General features: G+C 45.8%; 1 protein-coding gene across 1 annotated transcript; it reads right to left on the bottom strand.

Annotated features, from left to right (window-relative positions):
* Nucleotides 1-5,042: 5,042 nt before the first annotated feature.
* Nucleotides 5,043-7,685, bottom strand: LOC119297200 (WRKY DNA-binding transcription factor 70-like). The gene is made up of 3 exons (XM_037575078.1): nt 5,826-7,685; nt 5,643-5,750; nt 5,043-5,524 (listed from the first exon to the last, which is right to left on the bottom strand). Exons 1-3 carry the CDS (start codon nt 6,200-6,202, stop codon nt 5,056-5,058), a joined length of 954 nt encoding a protein of 317 aa, XP_037430975.1. The 5' UTR covers nt 6,203-7,685; the 3' UTR covers nt 5,043-5,055.
* Nucleotides 7,686-11,633: the final 3,948 nt, after the last annotated feature.

Below are 11,633 nucleotides of genomic sequence, written 5' to 3'. Positions count from 1 at the left end.
CATTTGAAAAGTTCAAAGAATTTCAGAGTGAAGTGGAGAATCATCATAACAAAAAAAAGTTTCTACGATATGATCGCAGAAGTAAAATATTTGAGTTACGAGTTTGGCCTTCAGTTAAAAATAATGTGAAATAGTTTCACTACTCACGCCACCTGGAACACCACAGTGTAATGGTGTGTCCGAACGTAGTAACCATACTTTATTAGATATGGTGCGATCTATGATGTCTCTTACCGATTTACCACTATCTTTTTGGGGTTATGCATTAGAGACAGCTACATTCACGTTAAATAGGGCACCATCTAAATCCATTGAGACGACACCGTATGAACTATGGTTTGGCAAGAAACCTAAGCTGTCGTTTCTTAAATTTTGAGGTTGCAATGCTTATGTGGAAAAGTTTCAACCTGATAAGCTCAAACCCAAATCAGAGAAGTGCGTCTTCATAGGATACCCAAAAGAAAATGTTGGGTACACCTTCTATCACAGATCCAAAGGCAAGTTATCCATTGCTGAGAATGGATCCTTTCTAGAGAAGGAGTTTCTCTTGAAAGAAGTGAGTGGGAGGAAAGTAGAACTTGATGAGGTAACTGTACCTGCTTCCTTATTGGAAAGTAGTTCATCACAGAAATCTGTTCTGTGACTACTACACCAATTAGTGAGGAAGCTAATGATGATGATCATGTAACTTCACGTCAAGTTACTACCGAACCTCGTAGGTAAACCAGAGTGAGATCCGCACCAGAGTGGTACGGTAATCCTGTTCTGGAGGTCATGTTACTTGACCATGACGAACCTACGAACTATGAGGAAGCGATGATGAGCCCAGATTCCGCGAAATGTCTTGAGGCCATGAAATCTAAGATGAGATCCATGTATAAGAACAAAGTATGGACTTTGATTGACTTGCCCAAAGATCAGCGAGCCATTGAGAGTAAATGGATCTTCAAGAGGAATACGGACGCTGATAGTAGTGTTACTATCTACAAAGCTAGAATTGTCGCAAAAGGTTTTCGACAAGTTCAAGGTGTTGACTACGATGAGAGTTTCTCACTCGTATCTATGCTTAAGTCTGTCCGAATCATGTTAGCAATTGCCACATTTTATGAAATCTGGCAAATAGATAAACAAAACAACATTTCTTAATGGATTTATTAAAGAAGAGTTGTATATGATGCAACAAGAAAGTTTTGTCAATCCTAAAGGTGCTAACAAAATATGCAAGTTCCAGCGATCCATCTATGGACTGGTGCAAGCATCTCGAAGTTGGAATATACGCTTTGATAAGTTGATCAAAGCATATAGTTTTATACAGACTTGCGGTGAAGTCTGTATTTACAAGAAAGTGAGTGAGAGCACTACAACATTTCTGATAAGTATATGTGAATGACATATTGTTGATCGGAGATAATGTAGAATTATTCTGCAAAGCATAAAGGAGTGTTTGAAAGGAGTTTTTCAAAGAAAGACCTCGGTGAAGCTTCTTGCATATTGAGCATCAAGATCTATAGAGATAGATCAAGACGCTTGATAAGTTTTTTCAATGAGTACATACCTTGACAAGATTTTGAAGTAGTTCAAAATAGGACAGTCAAAGAAAGAGTTCTTGCATGTGTTACAAGGTGTGAAACTGAGTAAGACTCAAAGCCCGACCACGGCAGAAGATAGAAAGAGAATGAAAGTCATTCCCTATGCCTTGGCCATAGGTTCTATAAAATATGCCATGCTGTGTACCTGATCTATTGTATACCCTGCACTGTTTTTGGCAAGGGAGTACAATAGTGATCTAGGAGTAGATCACTGGACAACGCTCAAAATTATCCTTAGTGGAATAAGGATATGTTTCTCGATTATGGAGGTGACAAAAAGGTTCATCGTAAAGGGTTACGTCGATGCAAATTTTGACACTGATCCAGATGACTCTAAATCTCAAACTGGATACATTTTGAAAGTAGGAGCAATTAGTTAGAGTAGCTCCGTGTAGAGCATTGTTGACATAGAAATTTGCAAAATACATATGGATCTGAATGTGGCAAACCCGTAGACTAAATTTCTCTCACAAGCAAAACATGATCATACCTTAGTACTCTTTGGGTGTTAATCACATAGCAATGTGAACTAGATTGTTGACTCTAGTAAACCCTTTGGGTGTTGGTCACATGACGATGTGAACTATTGGTGTTAAATCACATGGAGATGTGAACTAGACTATTGACTCTAGTGCAAGTGGGAGACTGAAGGAAATATGCCCTAGAGGCAATAATAAAGTTATTATTTATTTCCTTATATCATGATAAATGTTTATTATTCATGCTAGAATTGTATTAACCGAAAACATAATACATGTGTGAATACATAGACAAACAGAGTGTCACTAATATGCCTCTACTTGACTAGCTCATTGATCGAAGATGGTTATGTTTCCTAACCATAGACATGAGTTGTCATTTGATTAACGGGATCACATCATTAGGAGAATGATGTGATTGACTTGACCCATTTCGTTAGCTTAGCACTTGATCGTTTAGTTTGTTGCTATTGCTTTCTTCATGACTTATACATGTTCCTATGACTATGAGATTATGCAACTCCCGTTTACCAGAGGAACACTTTGTGTGCCACCAAACGTCACAACGTAACTGGGTGATTATAAAGGTGCTCTACAGGTGTCTCCAAAGGTACTTGTTGGGTTGGCGTATTTCGAGATTAGGATTTGTCACTCCGATTGCCGGAGAGGTATCCCTGAGCCCACTCGGTAATGCACATCACTATAAGCCTTGCAAGCATTGCAACTAATGAGTTAGTTGCGGGATGATGTATTATGGAACGAGTAAAGAGACTTTCCGGTAACGAGATTGAACTAGGTATTGCGATACCGACGATCGAATCTCGGGCAAGTAACATACTGATGACAAAGGGAACAATGTATGTTCTTATGCGGTCTGACCGATAAAGATCTTCATAGAATATGTAGGAGCCAATATGGGCATCCAGGTCCCGCTATTGGTTATTGACCAGAGAGGTGCCTCGGTCATGTCTACATAGTTCTCAAACCCGTAGGGTCCGCACGCTTAACGTTCGTTGGCGATATAGTACTATATGAGTTATGTATGTTGGTGACCGAATGTTGTTCGGAGTCCGGGATGAGATCACGAACATGACGAGGAACTCCGGAATGGTCCGGAGACAAAGTTTGATATATGGGATAATAGTGTTTGGTTACCGGAAGGGTTTCGGAATTCACCGGAAGGGGTTCCGGATGTTTCCCGAAATGTTTGGGTACGAGAACACTTTATTTGGGCCAAAGGGGAAAGCCCACAAGGTTTTTGGAAAGCGCAAAAGGAAGTTTTGCGGAGTCCAGGGGCCAGAAGGCGTTTGGCCCTGGAGTCCGAGAAGGACTCTTGCCTTTCGGGTGAAACCGACTTTGTGGAGGCTTTTACTCCAAGTTTCGACCCCAAGGCTCAACATATAAATAGAGGGGTAGGGCTAGCACCCAAGACATCAAGAAACACCAAGCCGTGTGCCGGCAACCCCGTCCCCTCTAGTTTATCCTCCGTCCTAGTTTTCGTAGTGCTTAGGCGAAGCCCTGCGGAGATTTTTCTTCACCAACACCGTCAACACGCCGTCGTGCTGCAGGAACTCATCTACTACTTCACCCCTCTTGCTGGATCGAGAAGGCGAGGACGTCACCGAGCCGAACGTGTGCAGAACTCGGAGGTGCCGTGCTTTCGGTACTTGGATCGGTCGGATCGTGAAGACGTATGACTACATCAACCGCGTTGATATAACGCTTCCGCGAACGGTCTACAAGGGTATCTAGACAACACTCTCCCCTATCGTTGCTATGCATCACCATAATCCTGCTTGTGCATAGGAAATTTTTTGAAATTACTGCGTTTCCCAACACGTGGAGCCATCCACGGCCAGAGCCGCAACCACACCGGGCCGCTGCCCAACCCGCGTCGCCCGACGAGCTCCAAGCGTTGGAGCCGCCGGGTACGCACCCGCGTGACCAGCCGCTGTTGCAGACCGCCACGGGCCACCACCACATCGAGCCTGCACCAGATCCGCGGCACCGGCCCTCCACCATCCACCAACGGACCGACGCCGGGAGAGAGTAGCGCCAGACCCACCACCGGCAGCGCCACCTACACCACGCAGAGGCCACTGGCCTGGGGAGACTAGCAGCCCCAGCCAGCACCACGCTAGCCAGGGCACACCACTGCACCTCGCCAAACACCAGCCCGGCCGAGAGGGCCGTCTCCGGCCAGGCAGGATGGGATCAGCAACTCCATCGCCGCCAACCAGAGCCGCCGGAGCCTCCACCACGCGCAGCCGCCCTGTCACCCACGCGGCCCAGGACGGCCAGCACTGCCGCATCCCCCCGACGGCGCGCGCCCGCCAGATCCGAGCAGAAAAGCCTCGATCCGCCGCCAACACGGTGAGCAGCCGCTCCTCCACCGCGAGGAAGACAGAGAGGAGGGGGCCGCCGCTCCCTGGGGCCGCCGCCCCAGCAGCCAGCGCCACCGCGCCGGCGCGCAGCTCCACGGCGCACGGCGCGCCGTCCAGGGCTGGCCTCCACGCGAGACGAGAGAGAAAAGGCCTGCCGCCGCCGGCAGCCGCACGGGCTTTGCCCGGCGGGGACGCCCGACGGCGGCGAGGGAGGAGGGAGCATGAGGGGGTGGCGGCGGCGGCGGGGTTAGGTCACCCGAGCCGCTCCCCTGAAGAGCGACGCGGGTGCTTCCTGATTATGATCAAACATCTATTTTGATTTTTACTGTTATCCGAGAGTATATGTTTCCAGAGCCAAAAATCCGATGCCGTTATTCCCTTGTTTTTTCTCATAACGGTTACTGCCTCTCTCACGCACGCTATGTAAAGTTTTCGTAGAAGTTATCCGTAGGAATAGCAATTTTGATAATCCATATTGAAATGTCCAAAATATCTTATGTTTGTAAACGGGGAGAGTACTTTTACAAAATAAAGATGCTTACACAACATGTTTTCACGTATCGACTATTTAACTCATCCATGGACGTGATCAGAATTTTATTATTACCAGCCTCCAAACTTTTGGAGCCCATGCCCGCTCACATCCGTCGCCCAGGCCGTCCCCAAATCCAACGGCGAAAATGAATCCACGTCAAACAGCTGATCATACTGGTTCACCTCTGGAGTAGCCAAGTCTCCCGCCATGTCGAGCAGGTTGCAACTGCTCTCGAGGGACGCCGCCGTCGTCGTCTGGTGGTGGTCAACGACAATCGAAGAGCAAGTCACTGAGATATTGCTGCACTGGCTGTTGCTCCGTGCATGCTCCTCTCCCCCGCCTTCACCGCACCTACCGGTGCTTGCTGTCTCGACGACGGCAGCATCGGTCTGGCCGGGCTTGCAGGTGTGTTGACCGTAGTAGACGACGGCGTACATGGCGGGGTCATCGTCGACGCCGGCGTCTTGTTGCTGCTGTTGCACCGTCTTCGTTGCTCTGCAGTCCTGTTCTTGCTTGTAGGTGCATTTGTAGTAACTCCTGCTCAACCAAAACCACGCCAGTGAGTTGTTGTACCACGAAGGTATTCTTTTTGCATTTCCATTTGTGATCTTTGATGTATACGCAACAAAAATTATGCGTATATCTACTTGTATACCTTGGATGCTTTGTGTGGTTGATGATCTTCTGACCATACTTCCTCCATTGGTGGCCATCGTAGTGAGGAACAGGCGTTTCAAGCGCCACGGAGTCATCGGCTAATCTCCTGCTCACAGCATAAAAACCATTAGCTGTTTTTTTCTCGATTATTCAACATACCCAAATATGCAGTGCTCCTCACCTTCTCTTGCGCTGACGGCGAAGGGGCTTGGCATTGTCGTCGCTGTCCTTCTCTCCGTCACCAGTGACGATCTTCCTGACTCTCGTCTTGTCGTCCACCATCGCCGTCGGCAGCACCGCATCATCAACTTGAGAATGATCGAGACGAAGAAGCTTCAGCGTGGCTATGGCCTTGGCCGAGCAGTCCAGTATGCTCTCGAACATCTGGGCGACGACCTCGGCGCGCTCGCCGCCGGCTAGCTGGATCGCCGGCAGCACGACAGCGCGCAGCTGCGTCACCAGGGACTGCTCCCTGGCCATCTCCTTCAACGCCGCCGCCGAACGGTCGTCGCCGCAGACAAGCCTGGACGAGCTGCTGCTTTTCTTGATGTGCTTCATCTCTCTCAAGTTCTCAACTAACTTTCCTCGCCTCGATCTCAGAGTCAGATTAAGCAGCTAACTGTGCGTCCACGGTTTTAGTATATATGGTACCCCTATGTAACCGCGTAAACTAATGGGGCCTGCCACTTGCACATAAAATTGCGCCTTATAAGTTATAAAATCAGCTGCATGCGACGTAGGCAAGAGGGGTCAGGGGATGGATCGGCATCGAGCACATGCGATAATTGAGATGGCAACTAAACAAAACGACTGACACATACACATCGAGTACATCGGCAGCTAGGTTTTGATTTCATCTCTATGAGTGCATGCATGGTCAATGTCGTTTGTGTTCACCAGTTACCCTGTGAACAAATTAAGCAAGTATCTGGCCAGTAATCCATCGTGCTCAAGAGTTAATTATACGCACTCATGCACGCACGTTAGTGGCGTCAGGCTGGCAGAGGCAATCTCATGTCACCACGACCTCGTCACCACCATATGTGGCCATGCTCCAGGTCGGGGTAAAATGGTAAAGTCCCATCGACGCCATCGGTCGTGCCAAATGTAAGTCGTTTTCATCCATATATGAGCTCGGTCTGCAAGCGTGTGTGGACTAATTGGAATAGCGCGCATTGCATAGTGTACTTATTTCTGTAGTGTACTGTAATTAATACGTTTACATGGTCCTTCTTTGCTCCTTCCGATTGATCGATCGACGGATTAAACTGTGAGCCCGAGCTCAGTGGCCACCTTCTTTTGCCACAATTTTCCATGAACCACAACAACGACCAAATCTAAGTACATTGACTTTGCCTGGACTAGCAATGCAGTCGGTATAAAATAGTACTATATGAATGAGCAAACACCGTGGATACCACCAGGGGATACCTGCCCCTCCCCCTTTCGCAAAAGAATTCGCGTGTTCCAAGCAGGGGCTAAATAATTGTGCCCATATTCTAGTATGCAAGTGTGGAAATTCATCTTTTTGCTAGGTTCTTTTTCACCTGGTGTGCAGTGGGTGGGACAGCTAGCCCTGCGAGCACAATCATAAAATACGAATGCGTAACGACCTAATAATTCAAAGTTATATATATTTTTGCATCAAAGGAGCTACGGTCACCATTTATGAAATCGCAGTTATGAAGCTTGTGGTCAAGTTTAATAATGAAACAGAGAGCAGGCAAAGAAGCATGTAATACACCCGATAAAGTCTAGCAAATGTTAGGTAATTATTATTGAAAAAACATAGATAATTGTGAACGGAAATTAAGAAGACACCATTTCAGCGAAAAAAATTCTGGCAATAAAAGGTTTATTGACCACAAAAGTACTCTCTCCGTTTCAAAATTTTTGTCTTAGATTTGTTTAGATATGAATAGTACGATGCACACTACCAAAACCAGCGGAACTCGGTTATCTACAGTTTGTCAAACAAATTTTCATAAATCATATTGGAGAAAACATCACAATTAGTGGCAGAAACTTTTACCTTATGGTTTTTCCCTCATCACCATGGCGTGTTCCCGCCACAAATTAGCCACCCTCTCCGTTTAAAAAAAAACAAATTAACCACCCTAGCTAAGCTATCATTTCTTTCCAAGTGGGGCCTACTGGCCGCCACAACCTTGTCGTATATGGCCGTGGATAATGATATTTGATCCAGACGACTTAATTAATTTGTAGCAGATGTATGATGTATAGATTCGTGTGCCTGGTCGACGCTGCCTGCGGCACATGCAGTGACAAAATGCACGACAACCAATTGTAGCAGACCTGAGCCTGAGCGTACATAATCCAACCGGGCGGGAATAGTCAACTATATATTTTTCTGGCCCTACCTTTCTGAAGGAACTTGCATGTGGTGATGGAAAGGGAGTGGCATGGAGCTTGATCCGGGGGAGTAGTACAATCAATAAGACAACAAGAAAATATGCTATTTGTGTATGTCCTAAATTATGCGCCTAACACACAGTATAATTAGGCCTAAACTAACCATATTTAGCACTAACAGTTGAGGCTGCCGATAAGATCAGCAACACCCAGGGACCAGGGTACCCGTGACATCCTATATACCTAATACCTAGAGCTGGTAATAGTGGGAACTAACTTGGGACGTCTTCAAGCCGACCCTCAAACAGCCTATATCTGTTCGGAGGCAACTCTTCAGACCCCGCAAGCCATTCATCTCAAAGGGTCATAGGCCTTTCTTTTATTAGAAGGAAGGGGAATACAAAAGGTAAGACAGTCTAGACGCTCTAAAGCTGTCTGCTGCCCATAAGCCATTCAATGGTGACCCAATTGATTCACAGAGCAGTTTGAACCGTCATTTCTCGCAAACAGGAAACAAAATAGTGGGCTTTGAGGAAGTCCAGACACTAGCCACGTCAAATTTTGACATCCTAGACCCATCCAAAACTAAAGCGGAGCCACGCTTTGTAGCTGGCCACACTGTTTTCGCGGTAAAATCCCTCACTTTTCTTTTTCATCTTGCCGCTCTCCATCCAATTCCTATCCTTTTTCTCCGCCACCGATGCATGGACCCATTCGAGAACGTGCCGGAGAAGAATGTGTAGTATCATGCAAAGCCTTCATCTGTTTGGATGAAGACTCATTTTTCCATGAAATGCATTATATTATAATAACATATTATGTTACCAGAAACATCTCTCTCCTCATTAATGAGATGAACATAAGCAAACTTATTTTGAGGTGCATTATGTTACTACTCCCTCCATCCCGGTGTATAGGACATGCACGTAGTTCTAGGTAATCTATTTAACTAGGTAAATATGCACTACTAGGGAAAAGTCTAGTAGTAGCGCAGGTATTTAGTGTATGTGTAGCGTGGGTACCCACGCTACTGATAAGGCGCTACATCTAACATTTAGCAGTAGCGCGTTTTGACATGCGCTACTGCTATACCTACTTAGCAGTAGCGTTTTTTATACCAGCGCTACTGCTAAGTGCTTTAGTAGTAGCGTTTTCCTGTCCAGCGCTAAAGAGTGCTACTACTATATTTTCTCGTATCTTTTTTTGCTACGTATTTGCGATGTTTCTGTACAAGTTTCATATAGTATTCTATTCATATCATAAACATGCAATATGCTCATCATATCATACACATAATAGTCTCATCATATCATCTAACACAAATCATGTCGTCACATCATAATCACGCGATATAGCTATACAAGTTACATGGCATGTCTCATCATACATAATGTAGTACTTCTTGAGGCGTTGGTTCGTATCCCTGCTCCAATTGACGATAGCCGGAAGCAACACACCATACGAAGCTGTCATTTCCTCTTTTGCGGCAGCTACCACTGCTTTGACTGTCTCAGTTGATTTCTTATCAACCGCAATCGCAATCTTCTTATTGATGTTTTCTTTAGTTAACCTTCGTCTTTCCTTTCTCTCCTCCTGATCTCACGGTAGTACTTCTTCCACGTGGTGTCGTCTCCGACGTCGTGCACGTGCCCATACGAAGGCCAAGTGTCCACCGGGAGTCCTTTCAATATGTTCAAGGCCCGGTTGAATGGGGTGTCCCACTTGGGCCTCGCCAACGCCTTTCGGCCGCGATCCTATGCTGCTCTCTCCGCAAAAGGAACAAGGATCGTTTATAAATATGACTAAACGTGCAGTCGAATTGATCAGAAACTAAAATTAGGGGGTAAATTTAAAATTACCAGCAGTCTCATGAACTCCTCGTGACCGCGTTCGTCTCGAAAACCTTCTTGACTGGGTCCCAATGGTACCGGGTTCTGAGGACGTCACGCTCCTGCGGGGCAGTGAACTCCGCCAAGGGGTTTGGGATGCCCAGACTTTCGCGTTCCGCGTCCTCCTTGGCCCATATGGACCTCTTCCCCGCGTAACCACGGCTTCCGAGGTGGTGGCACCCCATGTTCCTCTCTTGAACCCCTTCATATACTCCGACTTTTTTTGGCAGCTTCAGCAACGCAAGCCACCTTGAATATTTCAAACTGCTCTTTCGTAATTGTCGGATTATCCTTTACAATCTCGGAGTAGGGTTCTTTTTTTGTTGATGATCCTTGCTTTCACCCTTACTTTCCAGGCGGAGAACGCGCCGCTAAACTTGCCACTCCCGGGTCTGTTTATCTTCTTCATTGTCGAGTCTTTATCTGGATTTTTATATTTGCTTTCATCTCGGCCCGGGAACAAGAACACCTGGTGCAGCTTCGTTAGGAGGGACTTCTTCATATCTGGTATCTTCCTTAGTTTCACATCGTTGATGGTGGCGGTTGCCCGTAGGATACAGCCTATTTGATTGTCGTAGCACGCGCATGCTTCCGCAGGCTCTTTTGACTTAAAATTGCCGTCGTCCACCTCCGTGACCACCACTCTAGTAGTGATGAGCTGGTTTGGGCGTCGTTGCCTCTTTGGTTTCGGTTCTATACCGGCTTCGCGAGTCTCGGTGTCGGTCTCGGCGCCGGTGTCAGTCTCAGCGCCGGTCTCGATGTCGGTCTCAGTCTCGGATGTGACAGGTGGTCCCTGCAACAACCGTTGCTCATCGAGAAGGTTCAAATAGGCGTCTGTCGCCGCGTAGACATTGCAATCACCAGAACCCTGTCCTTCATTGTTGCTAGCCATGTTTCCTACGATTAAATCTAGTCAATTAATTCTAGACCTAATAAAATGAATAATGACATAAAAAGGCAAATGTTTCGTAGGAATGTTGATTCATTCCTGTTGCGGTAAATCCCGAGCACTCGATATGTCCTAGTTTGTAGCACAAGTCATGGCGAAATTCACGGAAAATTTCGGCAAGACCTTTGCTACAAACTGGACAAATAGAGCCTGAAATTTTCCAGAATGGAAATGAATCAACATTCCGGCAAAACATAGGCCACTCGGAATCATTACAACAAAGGGCCACTTGGGCACAATCGAACCACTTCAATGTTGCATATAATAGGACCAATTAAGAACATGTACATGAGCAACTACAACAGTAGATAAACATGAACAAACACTATTGAGGAATTTGCATATAACGTGGCCACTTCAAATTTGCATCTCCTAGTGTTTGACACTTCAAGAAAATCTACACAAATCTCATGCTCTCTCAAACTCAATTCAAAAACCAAATATAGATGGATGAACCCTAGAAACCTAGAACCTTTACATATTTTTGTCCTAATAAAAATTATGTCCTAGTAAATATTATGAACCCTAGAACTCAATTTCTGTCCTAATAAAAATTATGAACCCTAGAGCTCAAATTATGTCCTAAATTTTTGTCCTAATAAAAATTCACTAAAAAATAAGAATCTACTGGACTTGCGGCACTAATAGAAATTTATATTTTTATATTATTTTTTCTCTAAACTAAATCCTACTATACCCTAGTTAACATCTAGTTAAACCTTACTTTCCTAACATTTGTAATTAAGCCCTACAACCCTAACCCTACCGCCCTAGTTAA

This window comes from Triticum dicoccoides, chromosome 5A (assembly GCF_002162155.2).
Source record: "Triticum dicoccoides isolate Atlit2015 ecotype Zavitan chromosome 5A, WEW_v2.0, whole genome shotgun sequence".
Classification (NCBI taxonomy): domain Eukaryota; kingdom Viridiplantae; phylum Streptophyta; class Magnoliopsida; order Poales; family Poaceae; genus Triticum; species Triticum dicoccoides.
This window is presented reverse-complemented; position numbering and strand designations above follow the sequence as displayed.

Bases quoted from the DNA above. Each gene is read 5' to 3' on its own strand.
- LOC119297200 (XM_037575078.1), bottom strand. From the start codon at position 6,202: ATGAAGCACATCAAGAAAAGCAGCAGCTCGTCCAGGCTTGTCTGCGGC. The intron at 5,751-5,825 runs GTGAGGAGCACT...TGCTGTGAGCAG, and splicing joins CGCCGTCAGCGCAAGAGAAG to GAGATTAGCCGATGACTCCG. The intron at 5,525-5,642 runs GTATACAAGTAG...TTGGTTGAGCAG, and splicing joins AACCACACAAAGCATCCAAG to GAGTTACTACAAATGCACCT.